Source organism: Triticum aestivum, chromosome 2A (genome assembly GCF_018294505.1).
Source record: "Triticum aestivum cultivar Chinese Spring chromosome 2A, IWGSC CS RefSeq v2.1, whole genome shotgun sequence".
Classification (NCBI taxonomy): Eukaryota; Viridiplantae; Streptophyta; class Magnoliopsida; order Poales; family Poaceae; genus Triticum; species Triticum aestivum.
In genome coordinates this window covers 68,339,702-68,358,486 of record NC_057797.1, presented here as the reverse complement: position 1 = coordinate 68,358,486, position 18,785 = coordinate 68,339,702, and the positions used below count along the sequence as shown (strand labels likewise).

At 49.7% G+C, this 18,785-nt stretch overlaps 1 protein-coding gene across 1 annotated transcript; it reads left to right on the top strand.

The window, feature by feature from the left end:
- Nucleotides 1-16,280: 16,280 nt before the first annotated feature.
- On the top strand, nt 16,281-17,629 carry LOC123184759 (universal stress protein YxiE). Its single transcript, XM_044596825.1, has 4 exons — nt 16,281-16,718; nt 16,814-16,911; nt 17,004-17,122; nt 17,213-17,629. The coding sequence occupies exons 1-4, from the start codon at nt 16,478-16,480 to the stop codon at nt 17,298-17,300; spliced, it is 546 nt and encodes a 181-aa protein (XP_044452760.1). The 5' UTR covers nt 16,281-16,477; the 3' UTR covers nt 17,301-17,629.
- The last annotated feature ends 1,156 nt before the right edge of the window (nt 17,630-18,785 follow it).

Genomic DNA, 18,785 nt, shown 5'->3' with positions numbered 1-18,785 from the left:
CCGCGGCGCCCCCGGCCATGCCATCTGGTAGGCACGACAGTGCTCTGCTCGCCGTCCGCTGGGATTCTTCTCCTCCAGCACATATCCTTGGCGCTCGCGGCCTGGGGTCGCTGTCGCCATTCTTTCTGGTGCTCGCCGGCGAGAGCGTGCCGGTGGACCTCCATGGCGGACGCCGCGCGGCGGCGCACGGGCCGGCGCTGCTCCTCTACTTCGTCTCTCGCCAGGTGATCCACATCGCCGATCCGGCCGCCGCCGAGGAGTGCCTGACGGCCGACGACATCGTTTCCCCCAACTGGCCCGAGCTCCCCTCCGCACGCCACCTCCCCATTGAATGTCCACGGGCCTCCTCCTCCGCTCCGCGGCCGTCCGCGTGGACGAGGTCCGCCTCCGACCGCCAGTGCTCGGTGTGCTGGACATCGGCGGCGCCAAGCGGCGGCCAGTGCGGCTTCCCAGAAGGGCGGCGACGCGGCGAGTCATCGACGAGCACCGCGCCTCCTTCGACGAACATGATGAGATGAGCGGCGGCAGGAAGATGGTCGGCGACCTGCTGGACATGCAGGCGGTAGAGGTCAGCCGTGACCACGCCGCCGGCGACGCAGAACTCATACACGCGCGGGGGGAGGGGGGTCTGATTGCTTTTGTTTTTTTAGATCTAGGGGTGTGTGTGTAATTTTTTTGCTAAGTCAATTCCTTACAATCTGGGCCCACTTGTAAAAAAGTGATTAAACGGGCCAAATCACCTGATCAGTGCTTTTTGCAACGACTTAAGCGATTTTGTAGTGTTTTTTGCAATGAACTAACGAGTTGGTGGTTTTCCGCAAATCTAGCCACAAATGTGATGGTTTTTTGCAATTGACTCCTCTGTAAACTATTATAAGATGTTTTACATCACTATTTATACTTAAAAAAAATAACACGTAAGATTCTGTCATACATTTTGTCGAAAAATACAGGAGCATCAGTTCAAAAATGAAATATCTTGTATAGTGTTTACTTGAATAAGACAACTAATTTTTGTTGTTGAGAAAAAACTTAGGCTAAATTTTGTCAAATAACTGCTTCCTGTTTTTCTAAGTGTTTTTCTTAGTGTAGTTGATTCCAGAAAATATGTATATATTGGTTAGTTTGTTTCCAGTCCGTGCTAGTGTAAAATTACAATGGATACTAATGCAAAACGCAACCAAGAAAAAGGTTAATTCCGAGGAATCTTGCTGAAACCAATCTAGTAGTAGTAGTGGTGGTGGTGACTTTTCTAAGCACTTGAACCATCTTCTACTACTCCCTCAGTTCACTTTTATAAATCATTTCAGACAACTGAAAATAAGTTATTTTGTATATTGTCTGAAATGTCTTTAAGGCCTTAGAAAAATTAAGAGAAGGAGTAGCTTTACTTATTTTTCTTTTGCATGGATGACGCCATGCAGCAACCGGGATGCGTGGCGGTGCAAGCCGTGGTGCTAGACAATGACGGGCGTGTCTAGTTCGTGGCCTTCTTCATTGCCCATTTGGGTGCGTGTTGTTGTCTAGAGCTACAATTATTTCTACTGCATCCTCCTCCCCTTGCGCTCCCTGTTCCCTTTCCCTCTCTGCAATTCAAGGGACTGGGATTCACATGTCTCGCCATTAATTAATGATTACTCTCTCCGTTTCTAAATATTTATCTTTCTAGAGATTTGAACAAATGACTACATACGGAGCAAAATGAGTAAATCTATAATCTAAAATATGTCTATATACATCCATATGTGGTAACCATTTAAGATATCTAAAAAGACAAATATTTAAGAACGGAGGGAGTAGTATATAATGTGAAGAAATTGCCTTTCTAATGATTATCATTATGCGCTTGTCCATAAAATTGTAAGTAGGGAGTTTTGAAACCGACCCCGGGTCGCTTCGCTCGGGCGACTCGAGGGAAACTTCGCCCGTCGCCGGCGGCCACCTCCCGTGCGCCCCTCTCCGCCGCTGCCGCTGGTCTCGCCGCGGTGGCGGCGGCACCTGCCCTCCGAAGGTGGCTCGGGGAGATCCCGCGGCGGACGCGTAGCGCTGGGTGGTCGGGTCGTCCCGGTGGCGACTTCTTCCGTGCTCGAAGGCGAGGGGTGCGGAGCGCTGGGGGGCAGGGTGGCGGTGTGGTGCCGCGAGGCCTGCTCGCCGGCGCCGGGGCGTGGCGCGCACGGGCGTTCCCTTTCTGGGGCGGATCTGGCCGGCGCGCTGGACCTGCGGCCGGCTGTGGGCGTCAGGGTTGCGTTCCTTGGCGTCACGCATGATGGTCGCGCCGTCTGCCGCTGCTCGGGTGGCATGGCCAGGCCGGTGGTCCAGCCACTTCTCTCTTCCCTGCTAGATCCAAGTCAGGGGCGGCTAGGTGCGTCCTCTGCTCCCATCCTCTCGCGGATCTCGCACTCCTTGACGCGCCTTGCTCGGTTCCACCCCTGTTGGCTGCTTCGGCGGTCTGGTGTTAGTCCGACAGGCGCTCGGTCGCCGTAGCAGGAGATTTTCCCCTCCTTGCGGTGGTGGCTCCGGTCTCAGCAGCGACGTGGCTCAGCAAAATGGTGACGAGGGTGATGCTACGGGCGAAAGCCCTATGTCGGCTTCGGTCGGCATCGACGGTAGCGGCGCTCTGCAGCGTCGGATCCCTTCCTGGAGGTACCGTTGTGTGATGCATTGGTTCCTTCGCCTACTCTGTTCATTCCCCGGGTGAAAGCCTTAGATCTAGCTCCTGGATCGGATGGCAGCGGCATCCACGACGTCGTTACCACCTTGGTGGTGCCTGTCTTCGGAGAAGTTGCTCCATTTTGCTTACCTGAGGTTTGGGTGGTGTTTGGCTGGCTTGCGGTCGGTGGTTGGTGGTGGTGGTGCGACTGGTGGTGTGGTTGTGTGGCCGACTGGGGTCGATGGTGGTGTGTGTTGTGGTGGTGGTGGCGCGGCTGACCTGCGCTGGTGTGCACGGTGAAGCGATCTAGGTGTAGACTCGGCTCCTTGATGCCCTTCGGCTTCGCCGGCGGTGCCGCTGTTGTGATGTAGACTCGGCTGCGTGTGACTCTTCGTCCGGGTGTGGACTCGGTCGCTCGTTGCCCTTCGGCTGCACCTGTTGGAAATATGCCCTAGAGGTAATAATAAATTGGTTATTATTATATTTCCTTGTTCATGATAATCGTTTATTATCCATGCTAGAATTGTATTGTTAGGAAACTCAGATACATGTGTGGATACATAGACAACACCATGTCCCTAGTAAGCCTCTAGTTGGCTAGCTCATTGATCAATAGATGGTTACGGTTTCCTGACCATGGACATTGGATGTCGTTGATAACGGGATCACATCATTAGGAGAATGATGTGATGGACAAGACCCAATCCTAAGCCTAGCACAAGATCATGTAGTTCGTATGCTAAAGCTTTTCTAATATCAAGTATCATTTCCTTAGACCATGAGATTGTGCAACTCCCGGATACCGTAGGAGTGCCTTAGGTGTACCAAACGTCAGAACGTAACTGGGTGGCTATAAAGGTACACTACAGGTATCTCCAAAAGTGTCTGTTGGGTTAGCACGAATCGAGACTCGGATTTGTCACTCCGTGTAAACGGAGAGGTATCTCTGGGCCCACTCGGTAGGCATCATCATAATGTGCACAATGTGATCAAGGAGTTGATCACGGGATGATGTGTTACGGAATGAGTAAAGAGACTTTCCGGTAACGAGATTGAACAAGGTATCGGGATACCGACGGTCGAATCTCGGGCAAGTATCGTACCGCTAGACAAAGGGAATTGTATACGGGATTGATTAAGTCCTTGACATCGTGGTTCATCCGATGAGATCATCGTGGAGCATGTGGGAGCCAGCATGGGTATCCAGATCCCGCTGTTGGTTATTGACCGGAGAGTTGTCTCGGCCATGTCTGCATGACTCCCGAACCCGTAGGGTCTACACACTTAAGGTTCGATGACGCTAGGGTTATAGGGAAAGTATGTACGCGGTTACCGAATGTTGTTCGGAGTCCCGGATGAGATCCCGGACGTTACGAGGAGTTCCAGAATGGTCCAGAGGTAAAGATTGATATATATATATATATATATGAAGTATGGTTTTGGCCACCGGAAGTGTTCCGGGCATCACCAGTAGTGTACCGGGACCACCGGAGGGGTCCGGGGGTCCACCGGGAGGGGCCACCAGCCCCGGAGGCTTGCGTGGGCCATAAGTGGGAAGGGACCAGCCCCTATGTGGGCTAGGGTGCCTCCCACCAAGGCCCAAGGCGTCCTCAAGAGGAGAGGGGGCAAACCCTAGGCACAGATGGGCCCTAAGGCCCACCCTAGGTGCGCCCCCTCTCTCTCCCCCTTGGCCGCCTCCCAGATGGGATCTGGGGGCTGCCGCCACCCCTAGGGAGGGAACCCTAGGTGGGGGCGCAGCCCCTCCCCTCCCCCTACATATACTTGAGGCTTGGGGCTGCTCAACACATGTGATTTGCTCTCCCTGTTGGCGCAGCCCTACCCCTCTCCCTCCTCGTCTCTCGTAGTGCTTGCCGAAGCCCTGCTGGAGTCCCGCGCTCCTCCACCACCACCACGCCATCGTACTGCTGCTGGATGGAGTCTTCCCCAACCTCTCCTTCTCCCCTTGCTGGATCAAGGCGTAGGAGACATCACCGGGCTGTACGTGTGTTGAACACGGAGGTGCCATCCGTCCGGCACTAGGATCATCGGTGATTTGGATCACGACGAGTACGACTCCATCAACCCCGTTCACTTGAACGCTTCCGCTTAGCGATATACAAGGGTATGTAGATGCACTCTCCTTCCCCTCGTTGCTAGATTACTCCATAGATTGATCTTGGTGATGCATAGAAAATTTTGAATTTCTGCTACGTTCCCCAATAGTGGTATCAGAGCCAGGTTTATGCATAGTTTCTATGCACGAGTAGAACACAAAATAGTTGTGGGTGTCGATTTTGTCAATTTACTTGCCGTTACTAGTCTTATCTTGATTCGGCGGCATTGTGGGATGAAGCGGCCCGGACCAACCTTACACGTACGCTTACGTGAGACCGGTTCCACCGACTGACATGCACTAGTTGCATAAGGTGGTTGGCGGGTGTCTGTCTCTCCCACTTTAGTCGGATCGGATTCGATGAACAGGGTCCTTATGAAGGGTAAATAGAAATTGGCAATTCACGTTGTGGTTTTGGCGTAGGTAAGAAACGTTCTTGCTAGCAACCTATAGCAGCCACGTAAAAACTTGCAACAACAATTAGGGGACGTCTAACTTGTTTTTGCAGCATATGCCTTGTGATGTGATATGGCCAAAAGGATGTGATGAATGATATATGTGATGTATGAGATTGATCATGTTCTTGTAATAGGAATCACGACTTGCATGTCGATGAGTATGACAACCGGCAGGAGCCATAGGAGTTGTCTTAATTTATTATGACCTGTGTGTCAACATAAACGTCATGTAATTACTTTACTTTATTGCTAAAGCATTAGCCATAGTAGTAGAAGTAATAGATGACGAGACAACTTCAAGAAGACACGATGATGGAGATCATGGTGTCATGCCGGTGACAACCATGATCATGGAGCCCCGAAGATGGAGATCAAGAGGAGCAAAATGATATTGGCCATATCATGTCACTATTTGATTGCATGTGATGTTTATCATGTTTTACATCTTATTTGCTTAGAACGAGGGTAGCTTAAATAAGATGATCCCTCACTAAAATTTCAAGAAAGGTGTTCCCCCTAACTGTGCACCGTTGCGAAGGTTCGTTGTTTCGAAGCACCACGTGATGATCGGGTGTGATAGATTCTAACGTTCAAATACAACGGGTGTTGACGAGCCTAGCATGTACAGACATGGCCTCGGGACACATGCGAAACACTTAGGTTGACTTGACGAGCCTAGCATGTACAGACATGGCCTCGGAACACGGAAGACCGAAAGGTCGAACATGAGTCGTATAGAAGATACGATCAACATGAAGATGTTCACCGATGATGACTAGTCCATCTCACGTGATGATCGGACATGGCCTAGTTGACTCGGATCATGTAATCACTTAGATGACTAGAGGGATGTCTATCTGAGTGGGAGTTCATATGATGAACTTAATTATCCTGAACATAGTCAAAAGGTCTTCGCAAATTATGTCGTAGCTCGCGCTTCAGTTCTACTGTTTAGATATGTTCCTAGAGAAAATTTAGTTGAAAGATGATAGTAGCAATTATGCGGACTAGGTCCGTAAACTGAGGATTGTCCTCATTACTTCATAGAAGGCTTATGTCCTTAATGCACCGCTCAGTGTGCTGAACCTCGAATGTCGTCTGTGGATGTTGCGAACATCTGACATACACATTTTGATAACTACGTGATAGTTCAGTTAAACGGTTTAGAGTTGAGGTACCGAAGACGTTTTGAAACATCGCGAAACATATGAGATGTTTTGAGGGCTGAAATTGGGATCTCAGGCTCGTGCCCACGTCAAGAGGTATAAGACCTCCGACGATTTTCTTAGCCTGCAAACTAAGGAAGAAAAGCTCAATTGTTGAGCTTATGCTTAGATTGTCTGAGTACAACAATCATTTGAATCGAGTGGGAGTTGATCTTCCAGATGAGATAGTGATGTTTCTCCGAAGTCATTACTACCAAGCTGCTAGAGCTTCATGATGAACTATAATATATCAGGGACATATATGATGATCCTTGAGATATTCGCGATGTTTGACACCACAAAAGTAGAAATCAAGAAGGAGCATCAATTGTTGATGGTTGGTGAAACCACTAGTTTCAAGAAGGGCAAGGGCAAGGGCAAGAAGGGATACTTCATGAAACGACAATTCAGCTGCTGCTCTAGTGAAGAAACCCAAGGTTGAACCCAAACCCGAGACTAAGTGCTTCTGTAATAAGAGGAACAACCACTGGAGCAGATTTACCCTAGATACTTGGTAGATGAGAAGGCTGGCAAGGTCGATAGAAGTATATTGGATATACATTGTGTTAATATGTACTTTACTAGTACTCCTAGTAGCACCATGGTATTAGATACCGGTTCGGTTGCTAAGTGTTAGTAAACTCGAAATAAAAGGCTGCGGAGTAAACGGAGACTAGCTAAAGGTGAGCTGGCGATATGTGTTGGAAGTTTTTCCAAGCTTGATGTGATCAAGCATCGCACGCTCCCTCTACCATCGAGGTCGGTGTTTGCGTTGAGCATAGACATGATTGGATTATGTCTATCGCAGTACGGTTATTCATTTAAGGAGAATAATGGTTACTCTGTTTATTTAAATAATACCTTCAATGGTCTTGCACTTAAAATGAATGGTTTATTGAATCTCGATCGTAGTGATACACATGTTCATGCCAAAAGATATAAGATAGTAATGATAGTACCACCTACTTGTGGCACTTCCACGTAAGTCATATCGGTATAAAACGCATGAAGAAGCTCCATGTTGATGGATCTTTGGGCTCACTCGTTTTTGAAAAGTTTGAGACATGTGAATCATGTCTATTGGTGTATATGCATCAAGAAACTCCATGCAAATGGACCTTTTGGACTCACTTGATTTTGAATCACTTGAGACATGCAAATCATACCACATGGGCAAGATGACTGAAAGCCTCGTTTTCAGTAAAATGGAACTAGAAAGCAACTTGTTGGAAGTAATACATTTTGATGTGTGCAGTCCAATGAGTGCTGAGGCGTGTAGTGGATATCGTTATGTTCTTACTTCACAGATGATTTGAGTAGATGTTGAGTATATTTACTTGATGAATCACGAGTCTGAATTATTGAAAGGTTCAAGTAATTTCAGGGTGAAGTTGAAAGATCGTCGTGACAAGAGGATAAAATATCTATGATATGATCATAGAGATGAATATCTGAATTGCGAGTTTGGCACAGAATTAAGACATTGTGGAAATTGTTTCACAACTAATACAGCCTGGAACACCATAGTGTGATGGTGTGTCCGAACATCATAATGGCACCCTATTGGATATGATGCATACCATGATGTCTCTTATCGAATTACCACGATAGTTTATGGGTTAGGCATTAGAGACAACCACATTCACTTTAAATAGGGCACCACATAATTCCGATGAGATGACACCGTGTGAACTATGGTTTAGAGAAACCTAAGCTGTCATTTCTTAAAAGTTTGGGGCTGCGAGGCTTATGTGAAAAAGTTTCAGGCTGATAAGCTCGAACCCAAAGCGGATAAGTGCATCTTCATAGGACACCCAAAACAGTTGGGTATACCTCCTGTCTCAGATCCGAAAGCAATAAGGGATTGTTTCTAGAATCGGGTCCTTTCTCGAGGAAAAGTTTCTCTCGAAAGAATTGAGTGGGAGGATGGTGAAGACTTGATGAGGTTATTGAACCGTCTCTTCAACTAGTGTGTGGCAGGGCACAGGGAGTTGTTCCTGTGGCACCTACACCAATTGAAGTGGAAGCTTATGATAGTGATCATGAAACTTCAGATCAAGTCACTACCAAACCTCGTGGGATGACAAGGATGCGTACTACTTCAGAGTGGTACGTAATCCTGTCTTGGAAGTCATGTTGCTAGACAACAATGAACCTACGAGCTATGGAGAAATGATGGTGGGCCTGGATTCCAAAATGGCTCGAGGCCATATAATCCGAGAGAGGATCCATATATGAAAACAAAGTGTAGACTTTGGAAGAACTACTTGATGGTCGTAAGGTTGTTAGGTACATATGAATTTTAAAAGGAATACGGACAATGATGGTAAGTATCACCATTAAGAAAGCTCGACTTGTCGTTAAGATGTTTTCCGACAAGTTCAAGGAGTTGACTACGATGAGACTTTCTCACTCGTAGCGATGCTAAGAGTCTGTTGGAATTATATTAGCGATTACTGCATTATTTATGAAATCTTGCAGATAGGATGTCAAAACATTGTTTTATCGACGATTTTCTTGAGGAAAGGTTGTATGTGATACAACCGAAAGGTTTTGTCAATCCTGAAAGATGCTAACAAGTATGCAAAGCTCCAGCAATCCTTCTAAGGACTGGAGTAAGCATCTCGGAGTTGGAATGTATGCTTTGATGAGATGATCAAAGATTTTGGGTGTATACAAAGTTTATGATGTTGGAAATATGCCCTAGAGGCAATAATAAAAGCATTATTATTACATTTCCTTGTTCATGATAATTGTCTTTATTCATGCTATAATTGTGTTATCCGGAAATCGTAATACATGTGTGAATAACAGACACCGACATGTCCCTAGTGAGCCTCTAGTTGACTAGCTCGTTGATCAACAGATAGTCATGATTTCCTGACTATGGACACTGGATGTCATTGATAACGAGATCACATCATTGGGAGAATGATGTGATGGACAAGACCCAATCCTAAACATAGCACAAGATCGTATAGTTCGTTTGCTAGAGTTTTCCAATGTCAAGTATCTTTTCCTTAGACCATGAGATCGTGTAACTCCCGGATACCATAGGAGTGCTTTGGGTATGCCAAACGTCACAACGTAACTGGGTGACTATAAAGGTAGACTACGGGTATCTCCGAAAGTGTCTGTTGGGTGACATGGATCAAGACTGGGATTTGTCACTCCGTATGACGGAGAGGTATCACTGGGCCCACTCGGTAATGCATCATCATAATGAGCTCAGAGTGACCAAGTGTCTGGTCACGGGATCATGCGTTACGGTACGAGTAAAGTGACTTGCCGGTAACGAGATTGAACGAGGTATTGGGATACCGACGATCGAATCTCGGGCAAGTAACATATCGATAGACAAAGGGAATAGCGTACGGGGTTGATAGAATCCTCGACATCGTGGTTCATCCGATGAGATCATCGTGGAGCATGTGGGAGCCAACATGGGTATCCAGATCCCGCTGTTGGTTATTGACCGGAGAGTCGTCTCGGTCATGTCTGCTTGCCTCCCGAACCCGTAGGGTCTACACACTTAAGGTTCAGTTACGCTAGGGTTGTAGGGATATGTATATGCAGTAACCCGAATGTTGTTCGGAGTCCCGGATGAGATCCCGGACGTCACGAGGAGTTCCGGAATGGTCCGGAGGTAAAGATTTATATATGGGAAGTCCTGTTTCGGGCATCGGGACAAGTTTCGGGGTTATCGGTATTGTACCGGGACCACCGGAAGGGTCCCGGGGGTCCACCGGGTGGGTCCACCTGTCCCGGGGGGGCCACATGGGCTGTAGGGGGTGCGCCTTGGCCTAATGGGCCAAGGGCACCAGCCCCACATAGGCCCATGCGCCTAGGGTTTAAAGGGGGGAAGAGTCCTAGGAGGGGAAGGCACCTCCTAGGTGCCTTGGGGGGGAGGGAAAGCCCCCTTGGCCGCCGCACCCCTAGGAGATTGGATCTCCTAGGGCCGGCCACCCCCCCTTGGCCCTCCTATATATAGTGGGGGAGAGGAGGGACTTCATACCTGAACGCCTTGGCCTTTGGTTGCCTCCTTCTCCCTCCCCAACACCTCCTCCACCTCCATAGTGCTTAGCGAAGCTCTGCCGGAGTACTGCAGCTCCATCAACACCACGCCGTCGTGCTGCTGCTGGTGCCATCTCCCTCAACCTCTCCTCCCTCCCTTGCTGGATCAAGAAGGAGGAGACGTGGCTGTTCCGTACGTGTGTTGAACGCGGAGGTGCCGTCCGTTCGGCGCTGGTCATCGGTGATTTGGATCACGTCGAGTACGACTACATCATCACCGTTCTTTTGAACGCTTCCGCTCGCGATCTACAAAGGTATGTAGATGCATCTAATCACTCGTTGCTAGATGAACTCCTAGATGATCTTGGTGAAACGAGTAGGAAAATTTTTGTTTTCTGCAACGTTCCCCAACATATGAGAAACTTGTATTTCCAAAGAAGTGAGTGGGAGCACTATAGAATTTCTGATGAATATATGTTGTTGACATATTGTTGATCAGAAATGACGTAGAATTTCTGGAAAGCATATAGGGTTATTTGGGAAGTGTTTTTTAATGGAAAGCCTGGATTAAGCTACTTGAACATTGAGCATCAAGATCTACAAGGATAGATCAAAACGCTAAATGGTACTTTCAAATGAGCACATACCTGGATTAAGCTACTTGAACATTGAGCATCAAGATCTACAAGGATAGATCAAAACGCTTAATGGTACTTTCAAATGAGCACATACCTTGACATGATCTTGAAGGTGTTCAAGATGGATCAGTCAAAGAAGGAGTTCTTGCCTGAGTTGTAAGGTATGAAGTTAAGACTTAAAGCTCGACCACGGCAGAAGAAAGAGGAAGGACGAAGGTCGTCCCCTATGCTTTTGTCATAGGCTCTATACGGTATGCCATGCTGAGTACCGCACCTGATGTGTGCCTTGCCACATATCTGGCAAGAGGGTACAAAGGTGATCTAGGAGTAGATCACCAGATAGCGGTCTAAATTATCCTTAGAGGAATAAGGATATGTTTCTCGGTTATGGAGGTGATAAAGAGTTCGACGTAAAGAGTTACGTCGATGCAAGCTTAACACCTATCCAGATAGCTCTGAGTAGAGATACCGGATACGTATAATGGAGCAACAATTTAGAATAGCTCCAAGTAGAACAGTTATTTGAAATGGCTCCAAATGTAGCGTAGTAGTTGCATCTACAAGATGACATATAAATTTGCAAAGTACATACGGATCTGAATGTTGCAGACCCGTTGACTGAAACCTCTCTCACAAGCATAACATGATCAAACACAGAACTCTTTGGGTGTTAGTCACATGGGGATGTGACCTTGAGTGTTAATCACATATCGATGTGAACTGGATTATTGACTCTAGTGCAAGTGGGAGACTGTTGGAAATATGCCCTAGAGGCAATAATAAATTGGTTATTATTATATTTCCTTGTTCATGATAATCGTTTATTATCCATGCTAGAATTGTATTGTTAGGAAACTCAGATACATGTGTGGATACATAGACAACACCATGTCCCTAGTAAGCCTCTAGTTGACTAGCTCGTTGATCAATAGATGGTTACGGTTTCCTGACCATGGACATTGGATGTCGTTGATAACGGGATCACATCATTAGGAGAATGATGTGATGGACAAGACCCAATCCTAAGCCTAGCACAAGATCATGTAGTTCGTATGCTAAAGCTTTTCTAATGTCAAGTATCATTTCCTTAGACCATGACATTGTGCAACTCCCGTATACCGTAGGAGTGCTTTGGGTGTGCCAAACGTCACAACGTAACTGGGTGGCTATAAAGGTACACTACAGGTATCTCCGAAAGTGTCTGTTGGGTTAGCACGAATCGAGACTGGGATTTGTCACTCCGTGTAAACGGAGAGGTATCTCTGGGCCCACTCGGTAGGACATCATCATAATGTGCACAATGTGATCAAGGAGTTGATCACGGGATGATGTGTTACGGAACGAGTAAAGAGACTTGCCGGTAACGAGATTGAACAAGGTATCGGGATACCGACGATCGAATCTCGGGCAAGTACCGTACCGCTAGACAAAGGGAATTGTATACGGGATTGATTAAGTCCTTGACATCGTGGTTCATCCGATGAGATCATCGTGGAGCATGTGGGAGCCAGCATGGCTATCCAGATCCCGTTGTTGGTTATTGACCGGAGAGTTGTCTCGGCCATGTCTGCATGACTCCCGAACCCGTAGGGTCTACACACTTAAGGTTCGATGACGCTAGGGTTATAAGGAAAGTATGTACGCGGTTACCGAATGTTGTTCGGAGTCCCGGATGAGATCCCGGACGTCACGAGGAGTTCCGGAATGATCCGGAGGTAAAGATTGATATATAGGAAGTATGGTTTTGGCCACCGGAAGTGTTCCGGGCATCACCGGTAGTGTACCGGGACCACCGGAGGGGTCCGAGGGTCCACCAGGAGGGGCCACCAGCCCCGGAGGCTTGCGTGGGCCATAAGTGGGAAGGGACCAGCCCCTATGTGGGCTGGGCGCCTCCCACCAAGGCCCAAGGCGTCCTCAAGAGGAGAGGGGGCAAACCCTAGGCGCAGATGGGCCCTAAGGCCCACCCTAGGTGCGCCCCCCTCTCTCTCCCCCTTGGCCGCCTCCCAGATGGGATCTGGGGGCTGCCGCCACCCCTAGGGAGGGAACCCTAGGTGGGGGCGCAGCCCCTCCCCTCCCCCTATATATACTTGAGGTTTGGGGCTGCCCAACACATGTGATTTGCTCTCCCTGTTGGCGCAGCCCTACCCCTCTCCCTCCTCGTCTCTCGTAGTGCTTGGCGAAGCCTTGCTGGAGTCCCGCGCTCCTCCAGCACCACCACGCCGTCGTGCTGCTGCTGGATGGAGTCTTCCCCCAACCTCTCCTTCTTCCCTTGCTGGATCAAGGCGTAGGAGACGTCACCGGACTGTACGTGTGTTGAACACGGAGGTGCCGTCCGTCCGGCACTAGGATCATCGGTGATTTGGATCACGACGAGTACGACTCCATCAACCCCGTTCACTTGAACGCTTCCGCTTAGTGATCTACAAGGGTATGTAGATGCACTCTCCTTCCCCTCGTTGCTAGATTACTCCATAGATTGATCTTGGTGATGCGTAGAAAATTTTGAATTTCTGCTACGTTCCCCAACAGCACCAATAGCCTTGAGGCATCATGGATGGTCTCAGTTGATTGGAGCTCTTCGTCTACGGTGGTGGTGTTCTCGTGCGGCTCAGGTTGGTGATGATTGCTCAAGACTCTCTCATGGTTACCGTTGTGTTGCGGCGAGCTTCGTGCTCTTGGTGTTGTCTCGACTCATCTTTGCTCAAGGATGGCGCAAGATGCCTCTCAAACTTGCTAATCGTGCCGTTCTTCTGTGGCGGAGGCTCAGTCAAGGTTCGTGTCTGGGATGACACTCGTTGATTGTGGTTGCTCCTGAGTTGTGCCATGGGGGCCGGTATGCCCGACGATGCGTTCGGCTGTTTGCAAAGTCCTGGTATTGTGATCTCTCGACGACACCCCACATCTACTTGTGTCTCTCGTGGTGATGTCTTATGTCTGCTAGCTAGGTCGTGCCTTGTTCTGTTTTTCGGCTCGGTTTCCCTTATAAACATGGTCAATTTGTTAAGGTTTTCGATCCGGTTTTTTTTATAAACTAGATCACTACTCAGGCTTTTTGGCCACTTTGAGCAATATATTCAGGTGCGGAAACTCTCCCTGGTGATTCTAAAAAACAAATTGTAAGTAGTACTCCCTGCGTCTCATAATATAAGATCATTTTGCGAGCTAAAACAACTTGCAAAACGATCTTATATTATGGAACGGAGGGAGTAGTTTCCTAAATAATAGTAGTCCGCGGCAGACACATCGCGGACTCCGACAAGGAGTAGTGCATGGAAGGCGGCGAGGCCTCGAGTCCCAAGTAATCCGGTCTATGTCCTATGTCCTACTCTTTCATGCTGGAAATATCACCATCACTTCGCGGGTTTCATCTTCATCGGACGTGGACACGACCGTCTCGCATGGGCACAAAGAGGAACGACAAGGATTTGGAGGACGGTCACCGTAGAATTAAATCAGCTTTATGTCTGGTCACTTTTGTTTAATGAAATATATTAAAAATGTAATGAGTGTGTTTCGATTTAGATGAAAATAATCTGGTTTGTATATAATTCGTCTGGTCTATTTAGATATGGTTTCAAATTTATGCAGACATAGTTGAACGGCCGACTTATGTATCACTCTCCGCGGATCCGTCCGCGGACAGACACCATATCTGTTTTAGGGGTAGGAGATGCCCTTAAACAAACCTCCTACATAGAAAGTTCATTCGTTCGCTTGGTGGCCTCAGCAAGGAACGTCGCGTTAGAGCAACTCAAATGAGGCGACTCATTTTGTTCGTAGTTGTCCGTTTAAATTGGCATGGACAAAAAAACCGGCCCAACACGCTGGTCCAAACGGACGCGCGTCTGCTTTCGTCCGTCTATCGACCCATTCATGGCCTATTTTTAAGTCTGATTTACGTTGGCGCGGGCACAAGACGGACGCGCGCGCTCGCCCTCTTTTCTTACCGGGCCCGCTGGTCGGTGGCACATTGAATTCACACTCTCACCCGCCTGCTACGCCGCCGGCCATTTTTTCAGATAAAAATGGATACTTAGATTATTCTAGCGTACGCAGATAAAAAGAAAAGACCACTACTCGTCGATTTCTGACTTCGACTCGGTAATGTCCTCCGACGTCTGAATGTAGGCGTCAGCATACGCCTCGTCTTCAAAGTCCCAACCAGCCGTTTCTCGTAGCTTCAGTTTCAATTGAGCTGCCTGCTTCCGCGAACGCTTGTCCTCCCGATAGGCGGCTCGCTCCCTCCTCCTCACGTCCCTCTCCAACCTCCTTTGCTTGTAGAACTGGCGCTCGTCGACGCTGTCCCGCGGGAAGCCTCCACGCCACACCACCAAGGCTTCCACGTTCTTCTCCGCGATGGCGAGGCGACGCTTCCGTCTCCGATGGACACGACGATCCTCGTCGGTGAAAAGCCGCGGGAGAGGCGCCAGATCCTGCGCCCGCTGACTCGACACGTTGGGAAAATTCATATCCCAACGAGGCCTCAGGAGGCGCACGCTGCCGCGTCGTGCGTGCGGTCCGCCTCCTCTGCGGTGTCGAAGGTGCCGAGGATGAGACATTTCTCGCGAAACCAGATCTCGGAGGAGAAGGCGCCGGAGCGGCGCTCGCGGACTCTGCGAAAATCCGAAGCACCCAGGCGGCGGATTGACATGGTGGCGCAGAGGCGGCGAGAGTGGGCGGCAGACAGAGTGTGGAGGGAGCGCCTTTTTTATAACGAGCGCCGACCGCGGCGCGAGCGCGAACCTTTCCCGCGCGCTGGAGCGCCAAAACCAGCGCGTGCTAGGCCGCTTTCCCCCGCGCGCTGGTGCGCCAAAACCAGGGCGACAACATGATCTAAAACGCGCGCGGTCATGAAATGGATCAGCCCGTTGGACGCACTGCCACCTCAAAACTAAAAAAGGACGGACGGCGGGCGGACGGCCAACCCAGACGAATAAAAAACGGACAAAAGCGCCGTCCATTTGGGTTAGCCCGTTGGAGTTGCTCTTATTGGCGAAAAGAAAGTGCCCTGCTTTCAAAACTCATTCTGTTCTACCTCAACACGCATCTCGAGTGCGTCAGAAATCGGCACGCACTGAGCTACCGAAGGAAAAGAAACAGTCACCGTGCCCCCGCGCCGTCGCCATCCAGTTCAGCGGGAAGATCACGGTCGAGAAGTGGAAAGCCAGAAAACCAAACGGAAACCGGGGCAGCGTGCCGCCAGTATCCATTATCTCCGGTCAGTCAGCGGCCACACGCAACTTGGCCTCCGCGGTTTCATCGGTGCGCCTACTTCTCACATCTCCAGCTCGCATAAATAGCCCGCGGCCTGCAAGCTAGGACGGCAAGCAAACCACATCAGATCGAGCCAAGAAACCTTCTCTCATCATTTCTAATCGTCCCATAGTTGACTCTTGTTCATGATGGCGGGGATCGAGGCAGCGTCTGCGGCGGCGGCGGCGGAGGCCAGTCCGGTGGAGGAGGGGACGACCAACAAGACGGTGGTGCTGGTCGGCGTGGACGACAGCGACCACAGCTACCGCGCGCTCGAGTGGGCCGTGCGTTACGTGGCGGAGACGGCCGGCCCCGGGGCGCCGGTGGAGCTCGTCGTCGTCCACGCCAAGCCGGCCGTGTCCTCCGTCGTCACGCTCGGCGGCCCCGGTACGTGCCGTCCGCGACCCCCTCCCTAACTAATTCTTGCTTATCTGAACCGGCCGGAGCGCTGATTTCTGGGGATCGGTCGATTTCACTTTCAGCCGCCGCCGGGGACGTGGTGAGGTACGTGGACGCGGACCTGCGCAGGAGGGCCGAGGAGGTCGTCGACAGGGCTCGCCGCCTCTGCGCCGCCAACTCGGTAACATCCACTACCAATTCCAGAAACGAGTAACAAGATCACGCCGATTGCTGCATGCTCTGCTTAACAGCCACATCTGGAATCGATCGCAGGTGCAGGGAGTGGTGAAGGTGATCGACGGGGAGCCGAGGTACGTGCTCTGCAACGCCGTCGAGAAGCACCACGCCGACTTGCTCGTCGTCGGCAGCCATGGCTACGGCGCCATCAAGAGGTAACTGATTTATTTATCTCCATTCTCCAGTCCCCCGTGCTGCAGAGCTAGTGGTCATGGATTGTGTCTGAACCTGGGCAATTCTTGCAGGGCATTTCTTGGGAGCGTGAGCGACTACTGCGCCCACCACGCGCACTGCTCCGTCATGATAGTCAAGCAGCCCAAGCCCAAGGAATGATCGATCGACATTTCCAGTTCGCCAGTGTTGGCATTGTGCCATTTGCGTGCCCACGTACTGCACTGTATCCCTGTCTAATTACTGTACTCTATTAATTCGTTGGATCCTCCGAACGTTTATACATCGGTGCCTGACATGACGCTTTGGGTTCATCTTCTGGTGTCATCGCCGTTTGCCGCACATGTTTGCACCATTAAGCCGGCAAGTTGAAAGATTGGGTGTACATTTATCTCTTCAGTTGTCATTTCGGGCCATTGCATCAATGATAACAAACGCCTGGACAGAGGTGGGTGAGATTGATACCTTTAAGCTAAGAGGATATTACATGACGATAATGCATTTTTTTTCGAGAGTACGTCAATGATGTGTTTTATTTTTATAGAAGGAGAGCAAAGTCATTTACAAGAAGTATGTCCCAAATGCGAACATTCGGGCAAACACACACCCACACCAACACCAACAAGGAAAGAAACTAGGCTATTCTCACCAAACGTTGTAGACCTCCTACACCACCAGCCGCAAGCTTCCAGTCGGCCAACTCGTCTAGGATCCACCTCGCCGCGTCCCTGAGTCTCAGCTGCTGGTCAACTCTGTTGAAAACCCTTGCGTTCCGTTGCTTCCACAAGGTCCAGATAGTCCCAATGAACAGAGTGTCGAAACCCCTCTTGTCCGCTCTATGAAAACAACCCCTCACTCTAAGCCACCAAAGAAATGTGGAGTGTGTCCCAGAGAGTGCACCAGACCTCTCTTGCATACGTACAAATGGACAAGATGTGGTCCGTGTCGTCCTGATCCTGCAGGCAGAAGTAACATGGAGATGGCTCATCCTGCAGGCCGTGACGATAATGCATTAAGAGAACATTAAGCTAATAAGGTGGAGTGAATTGCAAAAAACCATCACATTCTAAGTTTAATTCCAAATTTACTACCTTAGTCCTTAGGCGCCTAAAAAGTAAACATATTTTCTTACTAATATTCTCTATAAACAATTATGATCGATTTGAGGTAAATTAATCCAATTTCTAACATACCAGGCCCGCTGGTCAGGTCATATGGTCAACATAAATGACATTGATTGTTAAATTAAAGGAGGGCCCACACGTGGGTCCCATCCACCCCTCGTCCACCTTCTTTCCTCACCGCCACACTTCTCCTTCCCGCACACACCGGCCGTCATGGATTTCCGCCGATGCTGCTCGCTGCCAGCACATACTCTGCCACTGCTTCTCGCCGGTCACTTGCACCGACGATGGGCCAGAGGCCACCCACCACATCTGATGCGCTCGTGGTTTGCCGAGACGCCGCCGCCGCCTCGCTGAGCAGCGCGTCCCAAGTTGATCCGGCTGGTGCTGGCGCTAACCATCTCCTGCTGGTGGGAGGCGGAGATGAGGACATGCGTCCGCCCCACTCCTCCCGGCCGTCGCTGCCCCGCATGGCCATGCTCACTCTCCTACCGCCCCACCCAATCCACGAGGAGGTGGTTGT

Bases quoted from the DNA above. Each gene is read 5' to 3' on its own strand.
- LOC123184759 (XM_044596825.1), top strand. From the start codon at position 16,478: ATGATGGCGGGGATCGAGGCAGCGTCTGCGGCGGCGGCGGCGGAGGCC. The intron at 16,912-17,003 runs GTAACATCCACT...AATCGATCGCAG, and splicing joins GCCTCTGCGCCGCCAACTCG to GTGCAGGGAGTGGTGAAGGT. The intron at 17,123-17,212 runs GTAACTGATTTA...CAATTCTTGCAG, and splicing joins GGCTACGGCGCCATCAAGAG to GGCATTTCTTGGGAGCGTGA.